The 26093-nt window shown below is 46.1% G+C and overlaps 1 protein-coding gene across 2 annotated transcripts in view; it reads right to left on the reverse strand.

Moving 5' to 3' along the window:
• The window catches only part of MIDN (midnolin), a 56417-nt gene that overhangs the window by 24483 nt on the left and 5841 nt on the right, over positions 1 to 26093 (reverse strand). For both annotated transcript variants that reach the window (XM_068107795.2, XM_068107794.2), the window contains exons 2-3: positions 21035 to 21122; positions 20360 to 20422 (exon numbers count right to left, since the gene is read on the reverse strand). In XM_068107795.2, the coding sequence (XP_067963896.1) occupies positions 20360 to 20422; positions 21035 to 21122 (151 nt within the window). The remainder of the gene's footprint in view (positions 1 to 20359; positions 20423 to 21034; positions 21123 to 26093) is intronic.

Below are 26093 nucleotides of genomic sequence, written 5' to 3' on the forward strand. Positions count from 1 at the left end.
TTTCAAGAACTGCATATTCAAGACTTCGAAAAGATAAAGTGTATCATAAAAGCAAAGCATAAGAATCAAAATCACGTCTTCGCTAAGTCAGTAGCGTTTGCCATTTATGTACCCAATGCTGGCATATGCAGTACGGCACACAAGCCAGGTGCATTCAGGCCATCGGACACACCAAACACTCGGTCACAATGAGCATTAATTGGCTGAAGCATTGGGGGCGAGTACGTCTTTGCCAGTCGCAGCAATACATCTGCTACTGCACTCGACACCTGCCGTTTTATTCCACCCCACCCCCTACCCCCCACTGGCTTTGGACAGCTCGATTCCATGGGGCTCTGTCAGCCTTTGTCCAGGATTACCTCCATGTTGCAAAGCAATTGAAGAAGTGAAATTTGCCTGTGAAAGATCTTGCTGCAAAGGTGATGGGTGCATCACAGTACAGGTCATCAAATATGCGAGAGGCATTGTGTCCAAAACCAAATGAACAGAATCCAATGTTTGGATAATTGGCATAGTTGATCAATGGCACACAATGCAAACATGAAAAAGCAGTACCATTTTAATTTTTCATCCAAATATTACTCAGTACGTTTTACTCGATCGTATGAAGAAATGTATAACTGATCAATATGAATACAATGGGCACATCAACTCCTACAGGAGCATCTATCAGCCACACATCCTCAATGGCTAATATATATATATATACTGTTTCATAAATGTTAAGTCATTGAGCGAATTGGTACATGGCAGCTTTTACTGGAGCCTTACCACCTAAAATATATTACTACTAATGGTACTTTAGAAACATTCAGGTAGTTTGACAATCATTGATTCATAACATCCCGATAGATTAACATTCACATTTTCTACAGAAGCATCCGGCACACACATCAGGTAATTACATGCACACAGGCAGCAGCCTACATAGGACTTGACATTGGACAAAGACTGCCGTTGACCTTGGCGGACTCAACTTCCTCGAACACAATGGGGTACGATGCTTTTTCTTGTGATCAAAGCACAATATACTCATGCATTTCCGCAGCATTTTTGTATGGAATCCAAGAACATCAAAATCACCCTCCCATTGCTCTTCCACGAGCCTCAATATCTTCTATAAAAAGACTCCAAAGTTTAGGGCTGGCAGGATGGCCGAGCGGTCCACACACCTGCCTTTAAGCTGTCTAGTCTCGATTTGAATCCCGACACAGCTATAAACTGTCATCCTGGTGTTTCACTGGCAGGGCGATTCATCAATCTGTGCATGACGTCCCTCAGATGGATGTTAAACTGTGTCCTGTCTGCTGCCATTAGTTGGTGTATGTTAAACAAACCAAGGTGTCCTTCGCCGAGAGTAGGCGAGCTATCGCCAGAACCGTGAACAAATTCCAAATTCCTGCCACAATTACTGAGTCGAATGTCAGGCCTAGCAAACCGCTCCGTGAAGGACGACGGCCAAAATGTCCTCCCAGCCAACCCCACAAAAACGGTGGAATAATTATGGCCATTAAATAATAAAAAACTAGAGCAATGCGCCTGCGTCGCCAATATGTCTCCATGTAGTCCTAGCCCATGAATTGGTAGATGCCCCCATTGACTGTACTAAAAATAAACAAGTTTGATTTCAATCCCTTCAGCTGTTCTCAAGTATCACATTTTTACCGTGACAGGTTTCACATCGATCCGTGAAGCAGTTTCGGAGAAGGGTTTTTTTTTTTTTTTTTTTAAATCGGCTTTCAAGCTAACATGGCTGCTTTCAAACTTTCAAGCTAACAGTTCTGTTTGTTCTGTTTAAATTCTGCAACTGGACTAGACGGCATCAGCCCACGGGTCCTAAAATCCTGCTCTGCCGCTCTATCTCACCCTCTCTCTGTTCTTTTCACCCTATCTTTTGCTCAAGGTCATCTGCCAGCATCCTGGAAATCAGCTAACATTACCGCTTTACACAAAAAAGGTGCAAAAACAGATCCTTGCAACTACAGACCAATCAGCCTGCTCCCAATTATCAGCAAAGTCATGGAATCCATCATTGCTTCGGATATGAAATCTTTCCTCTTCTCCAATGGCTTGATCTCTGATCATCAATTTGGTTTCAGACCAGGTCACTCTACTCTGGACATGCTGCTTCTGCTGTCTCAACAATGGATGGAGGTCCTCAATGCAAAACAGGAAATCAGAGCTGTCTCCCTTGACATATCACGTGCCTTCGATACGGTCTGGCACCCAGCTCTGCTCACCAAACTCTCCTCCTATGGTATCCATGGAAATCTCCACGCATGGCTTGCGGACTTCCTCTCTGGTCGTAGTCAACGTGTGGCCCTGAATGGATTTCTCTCATCTCCCCTTCCTGTTCAGGCTGGAGTTCCCCAAGGCAGTGTGCTGGGCCCTGTGCTTTTTCTGGTCTTTATCAATGATCTCTCCGACTCTCTGGAAAATCCTCTCTATCTCTTTGCTGATGACTCCACTCTCTGCCGCTCCATTCCTCTTCCCTCAGATCGGCAGTCTGCAGCCTCCTCTCTCTGAAGACCTGGACAAAATCACAGACTGGTCAAACAAGTGGAACATGTCTTTCAATCCTGACAAATCTCACTCTCTTACTATGTCTCTACGAAAAGATCGACTGGACAACCCTAACATCTACTTTCTCAACAATCCTCTCCAAGAAGTTCTGTCGCTCAAGCTTTTGGGTCTCACTATCTGCCATGATCTTTCTTGGGAAAACCACATTTCCAAGCTGGCCTCCAAAGCCAGTCGCCGACTGGGCATGCTCCGTCGTGCGAAGTCCTTCCTCGGCACACCTGAGCTCCTCACCACATACAAGGCTTTCATCCGCAGCTCAATGGAATACTGTTCTCCCCTATGGGCTGGTGCTCCTGCCTCACACCTGGCTCGGCTTCACGCTGTTGAATCCAAAGCTTTCAAAATCATTGGAATCTCCCGCGATGAAGCTATCTCTGAGGGCCTTTCACTCACTCACCGCAGGCAGGTAGGTGGTCTTTCTGTCTTCTAGCGACTCCTCTCCGGCCTTGCTCCCCCAGCTCTCTCTGTGCTCTGTCCCCCAAATATTCCTACAGGTCGCACAAGATCTGCCAGCAACCCTCTGATGGTTAAACTGCCGAAATCTCGGCTCTCTGCTCACCTTCACTCTTTCATTCCTCTTTTCCCCCGCCTCTGGAACAAACTCCCTCACTCCCTTCAATCCCACTCCTCCCTCCAGGTCTTTAAAACAGCTGTTCACCACCATCTCTTATCTTCCCCCATCCAAAACCTTGATCTTTTCTACCCCCACTAATTCACCCCAGATCCACCTTGTTTGAAATTCCAGCTTCTTTCCTGGAAGTCCTGGCAGTCTCCATATGTTTATACCTCTCCCACCCCCCCCCCCTTCACATGCCTCCCCCCCAAAGCCCTCTCCCTCCCACAGATCTCTCGATGTCTCCATGTCTCTCGGTCCCTGCTCTCAAATGTTGTGTTTGTGTCCTTCCCCCTCTCTCCCCATCTTGTCTACCGCTCCCGATGTTATTTGTTTTATGTGTCTGTTTGTCTTTGTGTGATTAATGTTTGCTCTTTCACGAGACTCGATCTTCTATACAAAAAAAAAAAAAAAAAAAAAAGTTTAAACTTTCCCCTTCAGTGTTTTATTCAGTGGTTTATTACAACATGCTGTTTTTCTTCTTATTTAAAAGGCTCCTTTCAATTCCCTCTTCAACTCATTCCATTTAAAAAAAATTTCAATCTCTTATGATTCCAAGTCACTCCATGTTCTAAATTCTGATTCATTCCATCCCTCCTCCATCGTTCTTAAACGAATCGCAAACTTGAAAATCACAACAAACCCAATTCGTTATATATGTTCATCTTTCATTAATCATCCACTTTCTAAACTCCCCCCTTGCCCCTCCCCTCCGAATCTCCCCACTTGCCCCTCCCCTCCTAAACTCCCCCCTTGCCCCTCCCCTCGTAAACTCCCCCCTTGCCCCTCCCCTCGTAAACTCCCCCCTTGCCCCTCCCCTCGTAAACTCCGCCCTTGCCCCTCCCCTCGTAAACACCCCCCTTGCCCCTCCCCTCGTAAACTCCCCCCTTGCCCCTCCCCTCCTAAACTCCCCCCTTGCCCCTCCCCTCCTAAACTCCCCCCTTGCTCCTCTCCTCCTAAACTCCCCCCTTGCCCCTCCCCTCCTAAACTCACCCCTTGCCCCTCCCCTCCAAATGTCCCCCCTTGCCCCTTCCCTCCAAATCCCCCCTAGCCCCTCCCCTCCAAATGTCCCCCCTTGCCCCTCCCCTCCAAATGTCCCCCCTTGCCCCTCCCCTCCAAATGTCCCCCCTTGCCCCTCCCCTCCAAATGTCCCCCCTTGCCCCTCCCCTCCAAATGTCCCCCCTTGCCCCTCCCCTCCAAATGTCCCCCCTTGCCCCTCCCCTCCAAATGTCCCCCCTTGCCCCTCCCCTCCTAAACTCCCCCCTTGCCCTTCCCCTCCTAAACTCCCCCCTTGCCCTTCCCCTCCTAAACTCCCCCCTTGCCCCTCCCATTCAAAACTCTCCCCCAACCCCTCCCCTTCAAATCTCCCCCCCAACCATCCCTCCTCCTTCTCAAAGCTGCCTCCTCCCCACTTCGTCTCCCTTCTATGTCATACCTCCACCTCCTCCAACCTTCTACTTTCCTCTGCCCCCCCCCCCTCAAACAACCCCTCACTGTGCCTCATCCCATCACCATCAAACCTTTCGTCCTCCTCATCCTTCCCTTTCTTGTAACGCTTCTGTAATCTCTGACACATTTATCAACTGCTCTTCCTTCATCTGACCCTACCCCTCCCCTCCCCTCCCCTGTCCTGTCCTGCACCGGATGCTCCCCCTCTCTCCTCATTAACGGTATGGACCTCAAACATCCGGGGCCTTCGCTCAAACCTGATTGATCTCTCCATTCAGGTTGCTTCTGACAATCCAGACTTGATCTGCTTAACAGAAACTTTCCTCCTTCAAGATGTCTCCGATTCCTTAATATCTCTTCCTGGTTACTCCCTCCTCCGGTACGATAGACCTGAGCCTCGTCCTGGTGGTGGGGTGGCTATCCTTATCAAAAACTCTTCCTCACTCTCCCTGCACTGCCCTCTCTCCACCCCACCCCCAGGAGTACCTCTGGCTACGGCTTCCTCTCCGCTCCCACCTTTTGTTCATGTGTGTTCTGTACCGTCCTCCAAACAGTGATGACTCCATTTATATTTCGCTGTCGGACAACATGGACCAACTTCTATCAACTCATCCATACTCTCTCTTCTTCATATGTGGCGACTTCAACTGTCATCATGCCAGCTGGCTGGGTGTGGGTTCATCTCTCACCAGCCATGGCACCTCAGCAAAGGACTTCTGCGACTCATTGGGACTGACACAATCTGTCAATTTCCCGACCCGGATCTCAGTCAATGGAGTATCTTCTCTTCTGGACTTGGTTATGACTAACTTCCCTGCAAATGTCTGCTGCTCTTCTTCTGCTCCAATCGGTTCTTCTGATCATGTGCTTGTTAAAGTGGACATCTCTCTGGCCATTCTCAGAGAGCCTCCTCAGCGCCGACGAGTCTGGCATTTCACAGGCCAACTGGCACGGTCTGCAAGCAGCCATCAATCATCTGGACTGGTCTCCCATCTCTAATGCCTCCGACATCAATTCTTCCTGGGAATTCTTCCAAAGCAAACTGCTCTCTCTCATGCACAGATTTATCCCATCTCGTCTTCAGTTGTCTTACCCTTCCTTCCTCCCGTCCATGGTACACTGAATTTTGTGGTGAGGCAGTTGCCCTGAAACAACTTGCCTTTGCCTCTTGGAAGGCAAATCCAACTGAAGGCAATCTCAGTTTCTTCCACCAAGCTCAGAACAAGTGTGTGTCTACCCTCAGGAGTGCCAGGAAGCACTATCTCTCCACACTCAAGATTGAACTCTCAAACCTGTCTCCTTCCTCCAAATCCTGGTGGCGTCTGGTCAAATCCGTTTCTGGTGTTTGTTCCCCCTCCATCCCCTCCCTTACCTCAAATGGCTACACAGTTGACACCGCACGTGACAAAGCCGAATGCCTCAACTCTGTGTTTGCCTCAAAATCTTGTGTCCCAAACCCATCTCTCTGTTCCCACCTTTCCCAGTCGAACCCAACTGCTCCTGGACTCTGTGTCCTTCTCTCCTGACAAGGTGGAGAAGTTTTTATCAAACCTCGACTCTGATTCTGCAACTGGACCAGATGGTATCAGCCCACGTGTCCTAAAATCCTGCTCTGCCGCTCTATCTCACCCTCTCTCTGTTCTTTTCACCCTCTCTTTTGCTCAAGGTCATCTGCCAGCATCTTGGAAATCAGCAAACATTACCGCTTTACACAAAAAAGGTGCAAAAACAGATCCTTGCAACTACAGACCAATCAGCCTGCTTCCAATTATCAGCAAAGTCATGGAATCCATCATTGCTTCGGATATCAAATCCTTCCTCTTCTCCAATGGCTTCATCTCTGATCATCAATTTGGATTCAGACCAGGTCATTCTACTCTGGACATGTTGCTTCTACTGTCTCAACAATGGATGGAGGTCCTCAATGCCAAACAGGAAATCAGAGCTGTCTTACTTGACATATCACGTGCCTTCGATACGGTTTAGCATCCAGCTCTGCTCACCAAACTCTCCTCCTATGGTATTCATGGAAATCTCCACTCATGGCTTGCGGACTTCCTCTCTGGTCGTAGGCAACGTGTGGCCCTGAATGGATTTCTCTCATCTCCCCTTCCTGTTCTGGCTGGAGTTCCCCAAGGTAGTGTTCTGGGCCCTGTGCTATTTCTGGTCTTCATCAATGATCTCTCTGACTCTCTGGAAAATCCTCTCTATCACTTTGCTGATGACTCCACTATCTGCCGCTCCATTCCTCATCCCTCAGATCGGCAGTCTGCAGCCTCCTCACTCTCTGCAGACCTGGACAAAATCACAGACTGGTCAAACAAGTGGAACATGTCTTTCAATCCTGACAAATCTCACACTCTTACAATGTCTCTCCGAAAGGACCGACTGGAAAACCCTCCCATCTACTTTCTCAACAATCCTCTCCAAGAAGTTCTGTCGCTCAAGCTTTTGGGTCACTCTCTGCCATGATCTTTCTTGGGAAAACCACATTTCCAAGCTGGCCTCCAAAGCCAGTCGCCGACTGGGCATCCTCCGTCGTGCGAAGTCCTTCCTCGGCACACCTGAGCTCCTCACCACATACAAGGCTTTCATCCGCAGCTCAATGGAATACTGTTCCCCCCTCTGGGCTGGTGCTCCTGCCTCACACCTAGCTCGGCTTCACGCTGTTGAGGCCAAAGCTTTCAGAATCATTGGAATCTCATGCGATGAAGTCAACTCTGAGGGCCTTTCACTCACTCACCGCAGGCAGGTTGGTGGTCTTTCTGTCTTCTACCGACTCCTCTCCGGCCTTGCTCCCCCAGCTCTCTGTGCTCTGTCCCCTCAATATTCCTTCAGGTCGCACAAGATCTGCCTGCAACCCTCTTATGGTTAAACTGCCAAAATCTAGGCTCTCTGCTCACCTTCACTCTTTCATTCCTCTTTTCTCCCGCCTCTGGAACAAACTCCTCCACTCCCTTCAATCGCACTCCTCCCTCCAGGTCTTTAAAACAGCTGTTCACAACCATCTCTTATCTTCCCCCATCGAAAACCTTGATCTTTTCTACCCCCGGTAATTCACCCCAGAGTCCTTGCAGTGTTCATATGTTTTATACCTTTCCCACCTCCCCCCAAGTCCTCCCGATGTCCCTGCTCTCAAATGTTGTGTTTGTGTCCTTCCCCCTCTCTCCCCATATTGTCTGCCGCTCCTTGTTTTTTGTGTTTTGTGTGTCGGTTTGACTTTTTGTGTGATTAATGTTAGCTCTTTCATGAGCCTCGATCTTGTATACAAAAAAACAACAAACAAAAAAAACAAGAACGTGACATGACATCAAAAATGTAAACTCGGCATATGTATTGGTAGGGGATCATGTTTGTGAAGCTTCGTGTTGATCGGATAAGATTCGTTTTTCGATCCGAAGATGGCTGCTAAACCACGTGACCTTCAACGTCATCATTTCCAAACTATACGCAGCAATGGTGTTGGATAACATTTGTAAAGTTTTGCAGATATGGTAAGCGGTTTTTGAGATATAATCTATATTATAATAGGCGAAGGTGATTCTGTCCGTCTGTCCGGGGGTGTGGCTTAGTCCGTTTGCAGAGTAGCTCCACCCATTCTTGGAGAGGCTTCATGTAAACAAATATCCACCATTTTATTACCTCGAATGGCTTTGAGGCCTGTTTAGTTAGGCCCATGCTGTCTTTCTCTCTCACAGGTTTATTTCAATTCTAATTCGATGTATCATTTCATTTTTAACAGTCGCTAACATCGTGTTAGACTCGGTTGAAAAAAAACGGGAAGAGAATCCCAAGAAAGTTTCCGTTTATGTAACGAAATGATTTCTCAAAGGCCTGTAAACTAAAGCCCATTCATTGAGTCACCCTCACGATTTTATCTCAAATTCACCATCTGATTTAATTTTTATCGATGGTTTTAGACTCGGTGTCAGAAATAATTGAGAACATTCACGCACACGGGAAATTGCCGAGATATATTTATAAAAATCGCGCCACGATGATACACGAAAATACAGCGCCTAAAATAACATTCGGGGAAAATGTCGACATATATTAAAAATTCGCTTTTTCTTTTCCGTTAAGATATATTACTTTTACCTTTTATGAGAGTCGGCACAAAAACGACATATATATCTTCGTTCTTTCTTATTTCATTCAACATTATTATCCGGAAGTAAAATATGTTTCAGGAAATTACCGAGAGATATTTCGTCGTTTTTTTTATTTATTAGTTATGTGCGCATACACTTTAAATAGGTTTATTTGAAATCTTTAATTTTCACAATGTAATTTACTTGCCATTTGTCATTTGATAATTACGAGACACTTCCTCATCGTGACAATTCATGCGTTGCGTGGAAACTTCCATTTCCAAAATGAATGCGACGGTCGATGAAGAACGCAGACTTGAACAGGATGAAGCAAGAAAACGAATGAGACGGGCGAACGAGTCCGTCGACGAACGTCAGTGCAGACTTGAACAGGATGTAGCAAGAACCGCACGAGACGGGAGAACCGCACAGAATGCTGCTGCAACAACGATGAGGAGGGTTGAAGAGGTGCTAGGGGTTGGAGAGCGAGGAGCGAGGGGTTGGAGAGTGAGGGAGCGAGGGGTTGGAGAGCGAGGAGATAGGGGTTGGAGAGCGAGGAGATAGGGGTTGGAGAGGGAGGAGCAAGGAGTTGGAGAGTGAGGGCCGATTGGAGCGGAGAGTGAGGGCCGATTGGAGCGGAGAGTGAGGGCCGATTGGAGCGGAGAGTGAGGGCCGATTGGAGCGGAGAGTGAGGGCCGATTGGAGCGGAGAGTGAGGGCCGATTGGAGCGGAGAGTGAGGGGCGATTGGAGCGGAGAGTGAGGGGCGATTGGAGCGGAGAGTGAGGGGCGATTGGAGCGGAGAGTGAGGGCCGATTGGAGCAGAGAGGAGTGTGAGGAGGTGTTGGAGAGGAGTGTGAGGAGGTATTGGAGAGGAGTGTGAGGAGGTATTGGAGAGGAGTGTGAGGAGGTATTGGAGATGAGTGTGAGGAGGTGTTGGAGAGGAGTGTGAGGAGGTGTTGGAGAGGAGTGTGAGGAGGTGTTGGAGAGGAGTGTGAGGAGGTGTTGGAGAGGAGTGTGAGGAGGTGTTGGAGAGGAGTGTGAGGAGGTGTTGGAGAGGAGTGTGAGGTGTTGGAGAGGCGAGTGAGGCGTGATTGGAGGTGAGTATGAGGAATTGAAGACGAGTGTGAGGGATTTGAGAGGAGTGTGAGGGATTTGAGAGGAGTGTGAGGGATTTGAGAGGAGTGTGAGGGATTTGAGAGGAGTGTGAGGGATTTGAGAGGAGTGTGAGGGATTTGAGAGGAGTGTGAGGGATTTGAGAGGAGTGTGAGGGATTTGAGAGGAGTGTGAATGGTTGGAGAGGAGTGTGAGGGATTGGAGAGGAGTGTGAGGGATTTGAGAGGAGTGTGAGGGATTTGAGAGGAGTGTGAGGGATTTGAGAGGAGTGTGAGGGATTTGAGAGGAGTGTGAGGGATTTGAGAGGAGTGTGAGGGATTGGAGAGGAGTGTGAGGGATTGGAGAGGAGTGTGAGGGATTGGAGAGGAGTGTGAGGGATTGGAGAGGAGTGTGAGGGATTGGAGAGGAGTGTGAGGGATTGGAGAGGAGTGAGGGATTGGAGAGGAGTGAGGGATTGGAGAGGAGTGTGAGGGATTGGAGAGGAGTGTGAGGGATTGGAGAGGAGTGTGAGGGATTGGAGAGGAGTGTGAGGGATTGGAGAGGAGTGTGAGGGATTGGAGAGGAGTGTGAGGGATTGGAGAGGAGTGTGAGGGATTGGAGAGGAGTTTGAGGGATTGGAGAGGAGTGTGAGGGATTGGAGAGGAGTGTGAGGGATTGGAGAGGAGTGTGAGGGATTGGAGAGGAGTGTGAGGGATTGGAGAGGAGTGTGAGGGATTGGAGAGGAGTGTGAGGGATTGGAGAGGAGTTGGAGAGGAGTGTGAGGGATTTGAGAGGAGTGTGAGGAGGTGTTGGAGAGGAGCGAGGGGTTGGAGAGGCGAGTGAGGAGCGATTGGAGAGGCGAGTGAGGCGCGATTGGAGGGGAGTATGAGGAGATTTGAAGAGGAGTGTGAGGGATTTGAGAGGAGTGTGAGGGATTTGAGAGGAGTGTGAGGGATTGGAGAGGCGTGTGAGGGATTGGAGAGGAGTGCGAGGGATTGGAGAGGAGTGTGAATGGTTGGAGAGGAGTGTGAATGGTTGGAGAGGAGTGTGAATGGTTGGAGAGGAGTGTGAATGGTTGGAGAGGAGTGTGAATGGTTGGAGAGGAGTGTGAATGGTTGGAGAGGAGTGTGAATGGTTGGAGAGGAGTGTGAATGGTTGGAGAGGTGTGTGAATGGTTGGAGAGGAGTGCGAGGGGTTGGAGAGGAGTGCGAGGGGTTGTAGAGGAGTGTGAGGGGTTGGAGAGGAGTGTGAGGGGTTGGCGAGGAGTGTGAGGGGTTGGCGAGGAGTGTGAGGGGTTGGCGAGGAGTGTGAGGGGTTGGCGAGGAGTGTGAGGGGTTGGAGAGGAGTGTGAGGGGTTGGAGAGGAGTGTGAGGGGTTGGAGATGAGTGTGAGGAGGTATTGGAGAGGAGAGTGAGGAGGTATTGGAGAGGAGTGTGAGGAGGAGTGGCATTGGAGAGGCATGAGGGTGGAGAGGAGTGAGGGGTCACATATTATGTGAAATAAATAAAGTGTTCATTACACCATTTTAACCATTTTGTAAAATTTAATGTGCAGCATGTAAATCAAGATGTCCAAATGTCACACACGTCCATACCCGTGGGATTCCCACGGGTGACCCCACGAGTTATTTAATATTTTCATTCAATCCAATATGGCTGCCAAACCATGTGACCTAGGATATCATAAATTTAATAGTTCAATACAAATGGGTCAGAGATTATGCACTACTCACAATAAGTTAGAGATATTGGCAGGTTCTTCGGTGTGGTTGATTTTGTGTATTAATTATGTTGAAAAAAGTTGTTGGTCCTAATTCTATGGTTATTAATGAGTGTGAAAAAACACAGCATTCTTGATTTCAATACCCTAACCCTAACCCCGAAAAAAAATAAACTCACTCCCACAATATCCCTAACTTATTGTGAGTAGAGTATGCATGCAATTTCACATTTTTAGGATAAGACATTCGATAAAAACATTTATGGCTGGCATACCACATCACTGATGATATAATCATGCTTTTCTTCCCATTGGGAGTACCATACTTGACAATGTGCCAAGTTTCAAATTTTTCAGCGGCTTCCCAAAAATTTTTCATTATTTGCGTTTAATCCAGGATGGCTGCCATATCATGTGACCTACAACATCACAATTATCATAGAAACATTTTGCGTGCGTGTCACTCCTACCCTGAAAGTTTTGTCTCAATTGGACATGTGGTTCCTGAGAAAAACGAGGCTTAGCTCGTACGGACGGACAGAGACAAACGTACGGACAACCCGAAAACAATGCCTCAGGCCACCTTCAGGGGCGGAGGTATAAAAAAAAAAAAAGATTCCAAGGTTTATAGTCATGGTGACAACGCAAAAGCAAGTTAATTAAATCATACCTTGATTTATGGGAGCAAGACATGGGGAATGAATGTAGAGCAGCAACGAAGGCTGGAAAGGGTGGAAATGCGAATGGTTCAGTGGATGTGTGGAGTATCGTTGAGAGAGAGGAAGACAAATGATGAATTGTGAAAGATGATGGGAATAGAGCCTGTGATTGATGCTGTGAAGAGCAACAGGTTGAGATGGTTTGGTCATGTGTTGAGGAAGGATGAAAGTGACTGGTTGAGAAGAGTGATGGAAATGAATGTGGAAGGAAGTAGAGGACGGGGAAGACCGAGAAAGACTTGGCTAAAGATGGTGGAAGAAGAAATGCAGGCAAGGGGGTTAACAAGGGGAGATGCAGAAAATATGGCAAAATGGAGAAGATTGTCATGGGGACCACAAGGCTAACCCCTGCAGCAGGGAAAATGGCCTTAAAATGCATATTGTTGTTGTTGTTGTTGTGGAGCGGACCCACACATCGATTGCAAATCAAATCAAACCAAGAACATCATAGCACAGTGGGGCCCACGGCACCAGCAGATGGGCAGGCCTCCAATGATGATGTCCACCACCAATGCCCCGCCTTGGTCGTCCGCACCACTGGGGAAGCTTGGTTCATCCAATGAGTGTCGCAAGGAAACAATAATGGACCAGTTAGGAGGCAGCCATCCACAAAGCTAAAGCTAAGCTCGAGGCTTCTCGGTCCCAAAAGGGCTGAGAGCTTGGCACGTCTGAGCAGTTGGTGAGAAAAGATTAAACCTGTGTGGGTGATTGGAACTGGTGAACGCAGTGCAGCAGAGGGCTGGCCAGTGGACCAAGCAGCAGTTTCCATGGTTGTGCCGGCCAAACACACTGATTTACACTTTCTATCGCTTGCTTTCTCTTCATCTAATTCGTTCACTTTGAACACACAAGAGCTCTCAACAATAAGCCCTCGTCCTTTTTAGGGCTGGGTTACCGACTCGCATCTCATATTTTCCTCGAAAGCACAACAGGCATTCACTTGCACCTTAATACACTGTGCATTACATCCACTACCCTCCTATTCTTCCCTGACTAAGTGGGCAGTGGGCCTGACTAAGTGGTAAGAGCTTTCTACAAAGATTGTCTCTTTCCATTGGTAAGACCATAGTGTGTAAGAGTGAAAGGGATTTCAGCCCACCGTTTTGTTATGGTTAGACAATAGCCAACGCTCCACTTATGATATTGCTTAGCCGTTTTGATTGACAGCAGTGCATCGACTTGGGAAGTTGGGAAGCACAGTCCTTATCTGTGGTGATTAATTTGACAGGAAGGTAAAGCAGATTTGGACGCTGGATCCTACCTATATTAAGCGTCTCAGACGCCATTTGTGGTTGTTTAGCAATCCGTCATGCCACCGAGTTATCTGGGGCTCGTCGGCTTCATGGACAACGGTCAGGAAGTGGGTCCGAGAAGTTCCCCTTGCGACCGCACACAACCCGAACCCTTAACAATACCAATTCTTTCATTTTATTTTAAAATAATTACTGTTCTGGTGTAAACAATAAAACATTCATAACAAGTACAGACAAGACTATTTAAGCCTAAAAACTTGGCAGATTCTTCAATAATCACCACAATTGTGAAGAGAAGTGCTTAGCCAACATGAGATGCAATCACAAGGTAGTCTTTAAAATGTCAAACACAAAGCTTTCAATTCAGAAGCACATTTTTAACGGCAAAACTTCTAAATTCAATGCGCATTCTTAAAGTTTAAACTTAAACTTGCAATTTTGTACAAGACAAGACAAAACACACAAACGCTTAAATGAACGAATAAATAAATAAAACTCCACCTCGTGTGTACGACCATCACCCACAGGAGGTTCCTGTTATCAAGTATTAACATTTGGGGTACGATTAATAGATACACAAAGGAGAAACAAGTCTTAATGGCTTTCTCATGGGGGAGCTTCTTTAGCACGGCAGGATGCGAGAAACACCAGAAGCAGACAAGACTACAGAAGGCACAAATGGTTTAGTTAAGACAATTATCGGCAAAAGAAGGAAGACATGGTGAACCTCCAATAAGAGCCCCCAAAAGGGGGCAGACAGAGGCGAACTCTGTAAATGAGAAAAATTACAATAAAAAAAAACCCAAATTACACAAATACAAACAAATAAATTAAAACAAGACCAAAAGTCTAACAGCGGCATAGCTAGGCCTGGAAAATATTGTAAATCACAAACACACATGATTCGATTTTTAAAGTCGCTAATGCTGTTTATCTTACTATAATTCACCAAATGTCCGTCTGTCTGTCTCTGTCTCTGTCTGTCTGTCTGTGTCCGTCCGTCCGTTCGAAGGTACCGCAAAAACGGCTGAACTGATCGCAACGATATTTTGGGTGGGTAATCCTGGGATCCCCTTGAGTAAAATAGGCTATATTGTTTTTCCAATTTCAGCTTTGGCCTCCAGCATTTTCAGGTTTGGCTTCCCGCAAAACGTTATTTTTCCGGGTGCCGCACAAACGGTTGCACAGCTGCACCGATCGGACTCGGTGACCTCGGACAAAGACCTTTTATAAGGACATGGGTTGAATCCCTGCTTGAGAGAATGACAACCCCCTCCACGCCATCACGGTCGTCTCTCCAACTCACAATCCCAAGAGATATACGGAAAGGACGACCCAAAACCAATGATCTTCTTTTTGATTCGCATATAGGCATCATTTAGAGTAAATAATGACCTCGGCCAAAGTTCAAACGACGTGAGTTTAATCTCTACATGAGAGAATTCCACATAGCTATTTGGGCGGTGTATACGCCAACAGATCGCTGTCTCCATCGATCTTGCCAAGGACGCAACACCGATCGGCTCAAAATCCTTTTAACTGTTGACTTGGTAGTTTTTACAATGAAGGAAACATTAACAATGTTGTTAAAAGTTTATTTTGTGATTAATTTGTGATTGGAGTTATGTTGTTTGGAATGAAAAAAAGATATTGAGTTCAAGTAAATGACGACATGCCATGATGGTTTCTACTTTCTAAACGTGAACTTCACGGATCGCCATGGACCCACGATCGATGTTTCTATACGTGAACGTTTGTTTGCGAACGGGTATGTTTTTCATTGAAGTCCTTCACGAACTTGCTGTCCATGTCTGACGTGCGACTGAGGGTACTACAGGAATGTGGAAATGTATTGGTTTCATGCTTTAGCATTCACCATATCTGCATTGCCTGTTTGCTTCTGGACTCCCACCCGTGCGTAGCACGGGTATCTCACAAGTAACATTAAAGAAAGAAATTTGGAGGAATCCAGACATCCATGAGGAAAGTTTTACTTACAGAACTGAGCGAAGATCTACTGTAATCGATATACCCCACAAGGGTTGGAGGTGAGCTCATTTACCAAGCAGCTAGCTAACGCTTGCCAAGCCAGCTGTTCCTTAAGGGTTTTGAATGGAGTGCTTGCTCGAATGCTTTAACCACTTGGCGATCTCTCCACAAGAAACTTGGTAAATGAACACACCCAATGTTCTTGAGACCTGATCATAGAGAGACTGTAATCTATATACCCCAAAGAGGAATGACCTTTCCTGCCGCTCTTGAAGTGAGCAGGTGTTTACCCCGTAATGACATCATATACGTAATGCCGTAGCATGACAGCCGGACACAAAACTGCCGCTACTTTAATATATACAAGATATATATTTAACCTCCAGTACGTTTGCAGTCACTACAAAGTGATTAGTGTTACAATTAGATTTACTATAATAATAATGTTACGTTATTATTACAAAAATATTATTTTTTAAAAACCGACGTGAATTCCTTACTTCAGCGGTTACACGGCTTCAATCCATCAACTTTCCATTCACGACATTGGGATTAAAGTGTTATGGTTATATTTACTATAATATGATTATTATTATGAAAACTATACTACTGAAATGATACCACTGTATTAAGAAACCTGTGTTTAATTTGTCCGAAGCGGACGGTGAGTCACAACGCCTAAGGCCTATACGTACCATATTGTTGGAAGAACCGTAACGCCGATGCTTTCGATATTTGATGATCATTTTAACAATCGGTTTGTTTGTTTCACACTGAATGAAAAACGTAAAAGGAGAGCATGGCGATTGTGATATATGACAGGTTCGGCGATATGTTCGGCATGAACGGCATATAAATCAAAATGGCGGTGCGTGCAGAGTCAGTTGCAGCACCGCCGTAATGACAGACGTAATCACATCACCCTGTCATGTGACCAGATTCTCAGCTTTGATTGGTATATGTTTGAGGGGACATACATACATACAGACAAACACTGTTCCAAGATGGCTCTGCCCAATGGGCTACGCCGTAAAAACCCAAACAAAATGGCAGCTGGTAATAGAAGGTACAGAAAAGGCTAATGGTAAATGGCTCATCATGCAACAGTAAAGATTTTGACGAGTGGCCAGCCACACAATCACGATGCAGGGATCAAAATAGGCGAAACGCACTTCAGCAGAACCAAAGGATAAACATAGACGAGGCCGATCGAATAATACAATCACATTCAATGCAGCAATTGTCATTCTCAACTTCACGTTTGGCATAAAAATCGTGCATCGTAAAAGTGCTGCGGATGTTCTTTGTGGTACAAGAAACCCTTTCAATAATTATATTTTGTTTGAACAACAACAAAATTGTGTCGAGTCAAAATATAAAGGTTTTGAATAACGCACGCCAACAACAAATAAGAAAATGTTCCGCTCTGCGTTGTAGAGTAAGTGGCCTGATTGTGAAGGCACTGGAACTGGTACCTCAGAGGCTGTGCAATCGGCTGATGGCAGCAGCACGATGAAGCTTCTGGAACCTCCGCAGGTATCGGGAGAAATACCATGTCACTAATGGACCGTCAATAAATTCCTTTCTCACACCCTTCGTTTCAAAAATGTTTCTGGAATTAAAAACATGACCCTCGTATGTGTGGTGTCAATCCACACTTGTCAGCGCTGACATTAAAATCCTGCTAATAAAAGGCGATGCTGCCCACATGTCCTCAGATTCATTATAACAAAACAGGCAAGCTTGTTGCACTTTTTTTTAATTCTTTTTTTTTAACTTTGTCTAAAGTTTGTGGAAGAGCTGCAGCACCAAATGCAACACAACACAAACGACTTGACGAGACAAACACAGCCACCAAGGCTTGCGGAAGTGACGTCACTTCCCAGAGTACTCTGAATACCAGTGACACCATAATTTTTATGACGTAGCTTCTCTCTGCAATCAGCAGGGCAATCAAGGAGACATTTCCTCCTCCCTATATATTCCAACACACGCTCCATCTTTTAAATGCTGAATGTTGAGCAAGGAAGCAGCACATACCATTTTCGAAGTCTTTGTGGTATGAATCCACCATGACAATGAAGCTTGTATTACATTACGAAACTATCATTGGCTGTCTGTCGGTTGAGGGCATACCTCCGCCATGCTGAACATTTTACGTTTTGGAAACCACCGATAGACCGGATCTGCATCCGGACCTTAACCAAAATCTAATCAGCTTGTTATTATCACCCACCAACTCGTCCACCAAGTTTGTCATTATCCTCCGTACACAACTTTTTCAAATATTGCGCTGTATGCTGTTTTTGGCCCTGTCGCTCAATAGCGAAGAATCACTGAAATTCTTCGATTCGGATTTGGATTCTGAACCTCACCAAAATTGAATCAATTCTTCCTGGTCACACACCCAACCTGTCCACAAAGTTTCATCCGAATCTGCCCACCTTTTGAGATATGCTGTTCACAGACAAACAGACAGACAGGGGTGAAAACATAACCTCCATCCACCTTAGGTGGCTGAGGTAAAAAAAGAGAACTAGTGGAAACAAGACAATTTACAATAAATTGCTACCACACAGATGACTACAGGGCACAACCAGACATTGCTTAACAAGACAAAGAACACACATTGATGCATAATAACCCCCTTATTACACCAGGCTCCAACAACAGAAGTAGAACAGGAATGGCTGGGGAGGGGCGGGGGGAGAAAGGGGGACAGGCATGGGCCAAACGTAATATAGCGTTGACTGCTGGAACCACGCAGGCTGTTGGCAGTGGCTGGTGCGGTTCTTGGACGTGGTTGCTGGTGGAGTGCGATTGACCGTTGGTCTTTGGATTCGCTCACAGCTCGGTCTGAGTTCCCTAGTGTGGTTGACCCACATAGCAGTGAAGATTCTTACTCGAATTAATCTTCTGACTGATGACCTGCTCAAAATATCCACAAGCCCCACTCACTCCCTCACTTTACAGTTAACGGCAGAAGCACAAACGTTTCTGTGCTGAGTGTAGCGTACCGTGCCTTGGAGCATACCTGAACTGCCCTCATGGAAGGTGGTGTGTGGGGGAGGGAATAATTAAGGGAATATGAAGGTATGGTGGAGCCGACAAAGAACCTGTGGAACAGGTAGCCTCCAAGCTAACTACATCACCAGACCTCATCCACAAAAGCCATGTACACATGGCAGTACGTACATTAATCGCAAATAAAAAATGGTGAGGGGACGGTCCTACTCCTTACAATGAACGTTTCACTAAAAAAAATAGATGGACCCATATGCAAGTATCTTCGTGGCCAAAGAGTAATGAATGCACTGTGTTGTGATAATCCGATTCTGGAGTCACCTGTCAAAAATAGCTCATTTGTTTTGGCAGTTGGTACAGCGATACACGATAAGTTTAACTATGGTTAAAATGCATGAAATTACTTTAAAAATAAATAAAACTTGGTTAATATTTACTGAGCAAACCAAGCCTCAGCAGCCAAACTCCAAGCAAAAGGCTTTGCAGCCACTGGCGTCTCGTGTATCCGCACCAAACAGCAGCATTCCACTCGCGCTACCCTGAGCTGAAATGTGACCACAATGCCCTGCTCCGCCTTCACAGGCATGTGCAATTGCAGCAGCTCAGTGCAGCCTCAAAAGCCATCAAAAACACGAGAACAGAGTTGTTAAATTAATCTGCCATAAAAGATTACAAAGATCTGACTTTCAGGCCTTATCCTTTGTCGAGAGAAAAAAGAGAGACGGAAATAGGGCGAGGGTTGATATATGGTGGGTGATGTTACCAATGACCTCAAAGCTGACGTGCTACAGGTGAGCAATGCCTATTGGACAGAGGTGTGAACATGAGTAACGTACTCATAGGGGTGTAAACGTCATGAGTAACAAATTTGAATGTTTCAAGATGCATTTGGAGAAGGAAATAATTCCTTCTACAAACTAGAATGGAACTCGATAGAGCGCATACCTCCGCCAGGCTGAATAGTTTACGTTTTGCATCCCAGTAATAAGGCCGGAACTGGATTCGGACCGGAATCAGTCAAATCGGCTTGTTCTTGTCACCTAACTAACTCATCCACCTCGTTTTGTCACAACTCGTCCATAACTTTTTGAGATATCACGTTATATATCGTTTTTGGCCCTGTCACTCAATGGTGAACTATCAATTTAAAAAAATAATATCTGGATCTTCACCAAAATCTAATCAATTCTGCCTTGTCAAACACCCAACATGACCACCAAATTTGCTCAAATCCATCCACAACTTTTACATATCCTGCACACATAAAACAGACATGGGTGAAAAAAAAGCCTCCGTCCATCGCAGATGGCAGAGGCAATAAATCATTCATAATGTTTAAACCGCGACCAACCAATATGTTTCATTAAATTCACACCTCTGTCCAATAGGCACTGCTCACCTGGAGTAAATCAGCCATCAGGTCACTGGTGACGTCACCTACCCCATATCAAGCTGTCGCCCCATTCCCATCTGTTATTTTTGGTTCGATGAAGGGGAAGGCCCGAAACATCAGTTTTCTAATTATTTATGGTGGATAAATTTAACCATTCCGTGTTGGTTTTTATAATTTCTTGTGCTGCCAACACAGACCACAAGTTCTTTACTGGAATTAGCCACTACACAAAAGGGATTCATGCAGGCAACCTTGGAATTCTTAAAGGCCAAACAAGTTTTAAAAAATTTTTAAAATATAAAATGTACATTAGACTTTAAGGGAATAAAAGTTAAATGAGGCACAATCCAAAAAACAGGGTTAATAAATGGTAAATTTGAAGAGAAAAATAAATAAATAAAAAGCTTCATCTTTGCTCAATATATTTACTCACCTGCGTGTCCGTCAAATTGTCCAGCGCCTGCATAACCGAGTGCTCTGGCCGAGCATTCTGTGACTGCAAATAACAGTTCACCGTTAAGTCTTTCTTAAACAAATGCATTTGAAATTACTACAGACAAAGAAGACCACTCCTTTTTGCACCTTCAGATGCATATGGCTATCGAAGAGGTTTCCTTGGTTATTGCGCACCATCCTGGATGGAGCATCTCTCCTATGCAGGATACTCAAATGGCCCATTCTTCCCAATAAGCTGGTACTCATTTTGCCAACCTCGGAAGGATGACAGGCTGAATCAACCCACCTTGTGCTAATACAATGGCACAACAAGGGCTTGAACTCAAGACCCCAATATCTTGAGCCAGCCACCTTATCAGTTAAACCAACACCAGGCCTGAAATTACTACAACAAAGCTGCAAAATGCACAAGTCGTTAATGGCTTTGCCATAGAAAAAAAAAAAAATCTTTGAAGCTCACATTGATGAGGCCTGTGCTTAGTTTGCACAATTTATGACCTAGCACCTAAGATAAGAGCCAGAAACCTTCATAAATCAAATGCGCACCCTTGATACAAATGCAATAAGCTAAATGTTTGTCGGATTAATGCAATATTCATAGTAAACAAACCGGGGCGATACAAGTTTTATCTCATGCAGAAAAGGAACTCACCACGAGCCCGGATTCCACAGCAGGCAGAAGTGTTAGCTTGCTGCCATGTGTAACTGTGTAATCACTCAGTCTGCCCGACTTCAGATGGCTGGGGAAGGGGGAGAAAAGAGGAGAAACCTTAAAAAAATTCCAAAAAAACATCATCATTTAGTCTTCATTGGTGCAGTCTGTCTGGCAAGTGTTGAATTTGCAATAACTTTATGGTTAATGCACGAGCTAATCACTCACTAGGCAGAATATCTCAATTTATCCATCTCAAAAATAAAGTATGTCAAATGAGAATGCACCAACACCTTTATTGTACCGAGATAAAGGCCGGCACGTGAGTACCGTCGTGTGCGATAGACAACAATTGATTTAAACAACCAGTGGAAAAGTGCGACAGCAGTACAAGGCTTCCATAAACTGTACAATTTGTCGTCATACTATGCCGAGAACTAGTATGCGAAAGTCATATTATGCCAAAGTATGCCAAAGGTGTTGCAGTAATAAATTTAAAAAAAACAAAAAAACAACTGACGTAGTTCACATGGAATCTCTTCCTTTCCTCTTTCAGGATTGGCAGCACACAAATAGGTGCAAGGTTGTCTGCAAGTAGTTACATTAAAAGGACGAGTAGAGTACCTGCCCTATGGGCGATCTTGTTCCAAGCGTACAACACATTTTCTGCCATCTCTTATTGAGGATATTTTCTGCTGATACAACTGCTATGACTTGGATTTCTTGACGATTTCCTTTGGTAATATTGCTGGCTCGCTATTAAACTTAGGTGGCCTTGGTTTTTGAGGCATCTCAATTTTCTAGAAAAAAAGCAAACATCAACCGTCACCCTAGCTAACAACACCCAGGACCAAATCACACTCACCTCTTCCCCCGTCTGCCCCCCCTGCACCATCTCCTCAAAATCCCTCTTCAACCATCACCCTAGCTAACAATACCCACGACAACCCCACACCAACCTCTTTCCTCCCCTCCACCACCTCGTCACAAACTCCCATCAACTATCACCCCAGCTAACAATATCCACAACACTCTTTCCTCCCCTCCACCATCACCTATCAACCATCACCCTAGCGAACAATACTCACGACCCTAGCTAACAATACCCACGACCCCAAAACTCACCCCCCCCCCCCCTCCCGCCTCTCACCCTCCTCCACCATCCCCTCAACCATCACCCGAGCCTACAATTCCCCACGACAACTCTGCATGCCACCCCCCCCGGCCCCCCCCTTCTTCATCCCCCAATCAGTATTGGAATCCGAGCTTGCAATGAGTCGTTTCGCATGCAGGATAATGGCGAGTTCACAATGTGATGTCAATGACAGTCTCAAAAATATGACAGTCTTGGCTAGGGTTTTTTCAGCACTTTGTGATTGGAAAATATAAAAAAAAAATTCCCTTCAAATTAGACCATGATGAATGATTGCCAATGGTTTTTCAGACAAATTGCGTTTGGGTTCCCCTTTACGGGTCTTTTGGTTCTTTTGGGTCTTGATGGTCTTTGGAGTCTTTTCGGTTATTGGGGTCTTTTCATTCATTGGAGTTTTTTGGGACTTTAAGGATATTTGGTTTTTTCAAATTTTTGGGATATTTTTGGTCTTTGGCATCTTTTGGGTCTTTAGGGTATTTGGGTTCCATTGGGTCTTTTTGACCTTTTTGTCTTTTCAGTATTTTGGGTCTTCGAGGATATTTGGGATATTTTGGGTCTTCGGGGTCTTTTTGGTCCGAGTCTTCAGGATCTTTAAGGGTCTTTAGGGTATTTTGGTTCTCTAGGGTCTTGTAGGGTCTTCTGGTTATCTTGGGTCTTTGGGTTGTTAAGGGTCATTGGAATATTTTCAGTCTTTGGGGACTTTTAGGTCTTTGGGGTCCATTGGGTCTTTCAGTCTTTTAGGGTCTTAGGTATTTTTTGGGTCCTCTGGGTCTTTTGGTTCTCTCGAGTCTTCAGGGTCTTCAGGGTTGTTAAGGGACTTTGGAATATTTTCAGTCTTTGGGGTATTTTGGGTCTTTTAGTTCCTCTGGCTCCTGGTGATATATATGCTGTATAGGATATCTCTCTAAACCAGATTTCAATCTGGTATTTTTTGGGTATTTATGGTCCACGAGTTATTTAGGGTCCTCGGGGTGTTGGGGGGTGGGCTGACGGTCTTTTGGGTCCTCTGGGTACCTTAGGTTAAGTGTTTCAGGTTACATTTGTGGGTGGAGTTAGGTCAGCTGTCCAACCAATAGGTGAAGAGCAGACATACATACATACATACATACATACAAACACTTGCTCCATTATATATAGATTGCACTTAATCCTGCATCACGAATGAATAAATATAATTACATCTATGAGGTCCCCAACAAACAAGAATTGTATGGGCTCCAGAGGTCTCTGAAATATGCAGAATACTGCCTGCTGAATAAATCATGGCACAGAAGTTCAGCATGGCTGCAAATAGAAGCTCATGGTAAAAATACCACGATAGAAAAAGAAAGTACTAGAAGGATATTTGGTAGAGCGCATATCTCTGCCAGTCTGACTAGTTTACATTTGGTATCCCAGTGATAGGGCAGATCTGGATTCAGACCTGAACCAAAATGTAATCAATTCGTCCTTATCACACACCCAACCTGCCCACCAAATTTTATCAGAATCCATTTTATCAGAATCCATCCACAACTTTGAAATATCCTGCACACATAAAGACAAACAATGAAACAAAGGAGTGAAAACATAACCATAAGAAAACATAAGAAGGGTGGGATGAGGGGAAGGGTGAGATGAGAGGAAGGGTGAGATGAGAGGAAGGGTGAGATGAGGGGAAGAGTGAGATGAGAGGAAGGGTGGGATGAGAGGAAGGGTGGGATGAGAGGAAGGGTGAGATGAGGGGAAGGGTGAGATGAGGGGAAGGGTGAGATGAGGGGAAGGGTGAGATGAGGGGAAGAGTGAGATGAGGGGAAGGGTGAGATGAGGGGAAGGGTGAGATGAGGGGAAGGGTGAGATGAGGAGAAGGGTGAGATGAGGAGAAGGGTGAGATGAGGGGAAGGGTGAGATGAGGGGAAGTGTGAGATGAGGGGAAGGGTGAGATGAGGGGAAGGGTGAGATGAGGGGAAGGGTGAGATGAGGGGAAGGGTGAGATGAGGGGAAGGGTGAGATGAGGGGAAGGGTGAGATGAGGGGAAGGGTGAGACGAGGGGAAGGGTGAGACGAGGGGAAGGGTGAGACGAGGGGAAGGGTGAGACGAGGCGAAGGGTGAGACGAGGGGAAGGGTGAGACGAGGGGAAGGGTGAGACGAGGAGAAGGGTGAGACGAGGGGAAGGGTGAGACGAGGGGAAGGGTGAGACGAGGGGAAGGGTGAGACGAGGGGAAGGGTGAGACGAGGGGAAGGGTGAGACGAGGGGAAGGGTGAGACGAGGGGAAGGGTGAGACGAGGGGAAGGGTGAGACGAGGGGAAGGGTGAGACGAGGGGAAGGGTGAGATGAGGGGAAGGGTGAGATGAGGGGAAGGGTGAGATGAGGGGAAGGGTGAGATGAGGGGAAGGGTGAGATGAGGGGAAGGGTGAGATGAGGGGAAGGGTGAGATGAGGGGAAGGGTGAGATGAGGGGAAGGGTGAGATGAGGGGAAGGGTGAGATGAGGGGAAGGGTGAGATGAGGGGAAGGATGGGATGAGAGGAAGGGTGAGATGAGGGAAGGGTGGGATGAGGGAAGGGTGGGATGAGTGGGGATGGAAGGAGGGAGGGAAGGAGGGAGGAGAATGAGTGCAATGGAAGGAGGGAGGGGAAGGGGTGGGATGGAAGGAGGGAGGGAAGGGGTGGGATAGAAGGAGGGAGGGGAAGGGGTGTTGTTGGTGTCCAGAGAGGAAGTGGGATGTGTGGAGGTAGGAGGGGAATGGGTGGGAAGAGGAGGGAGGGAGTGAGATGGTGGAGGTGGGAGAAAGGGGTGGAAAAGATGGGGGGGGGGGGGGAAAGGATGGGGTGGGAAGAGGAGGGAGGGGTGGAAGGAGGAAGGGGAAGGAGTGTGATGAGGGAGGAGAAGGGGAGCAGTGGGAGTCCAGATGGAGGGGAGGGAGGGGTGGGAGGAGGGACCCGGCATTGCCTACCCCTGCTTGTATGAAGATAATTTTAGGCTGAGGATCAAAGTGCTGTTCAGGCAATCCACAAAATCTTGTTCCGGTTTTAAAATTTTATTCAAATTAAAACCAAAAGAGATACAAAGATGTGGGGTTTTTTTTTTGCATTTCGTCACATAATTCATGTTTCTTGTTTATTTTTTGTCAGTGCATTTCAACATGTGCACATTTTGTGGCAGGTCACTATCCACGTGTTGGCCAGCATATCTCTCATCGCATCGCCAATGCAATTGGCTATCCTTGCATGGTGTTTCAATGTCAGCAATAGAGGTTTGGAAAACAAACCTGGACTTACCATCCCCCTAGACTTACCATCCCCCTGGACTTACCATCCCCCCCCCCCCCCACCCCCCTCCAATAAGTCCAAGGACATCACATTGATTGTGGAGGTCAGGGGACTTCCCCACCACATCCAATCCATATACCAGGGAAGTTCTCAGTGCTAAAGGATGCACTATCTGCTCTTTATATGTGTGAAGATGCAATCTCGTGCACAACTTTGTTTTTTTATCATTTTCTTGTTGGTCTGGATTAATTTGATGAAACTTTTACTTCATTCCTTCTCTCCAAGGAGCGTTTCCATGTTTCAGGGTGGGATAGACAGACAGCATTAACCTATAGCATTGTATATACTCGCAAATTGCGCGAGCCTGCATGGGATTCTAAATGGGGTAGGGATGGAGACGGCAAAAATGCAAATGGTGCCTTTTGTCAGAGCCGGTAAACTGGGAGCAACAATTCACATTTACTGCCACATATGTTGCAATTAAAATTTAAATGCTCGCCAATGATGGTGAGGTGCTCCATTTGAAATTTTTTTTTGATTACATGTAGCTTTTTGAAGCCTTTTGAAGCCACCGTAATAAAAATTTGCATTGGTGTCAAAGTCAGTTACCAATTGCAAATTAATAGTAGGATCATCAATGGCATTGCTCGGCTTTG

Source organism: Myxine glutinosa, chromosome 2 (genome assembly GCF_964187855.1).
Source record: "Myxine glutinosa chromosome 2, kmMyxGlut1.1, whole genome shotgun sequence".
NCBI classification, from domain to species: domain Eukaryota; kingdom Metazoa; phylum Chordata; class Myxini; order Myxiniformes; family Myxinidae; genus Myxine; species Myxine glutinosa.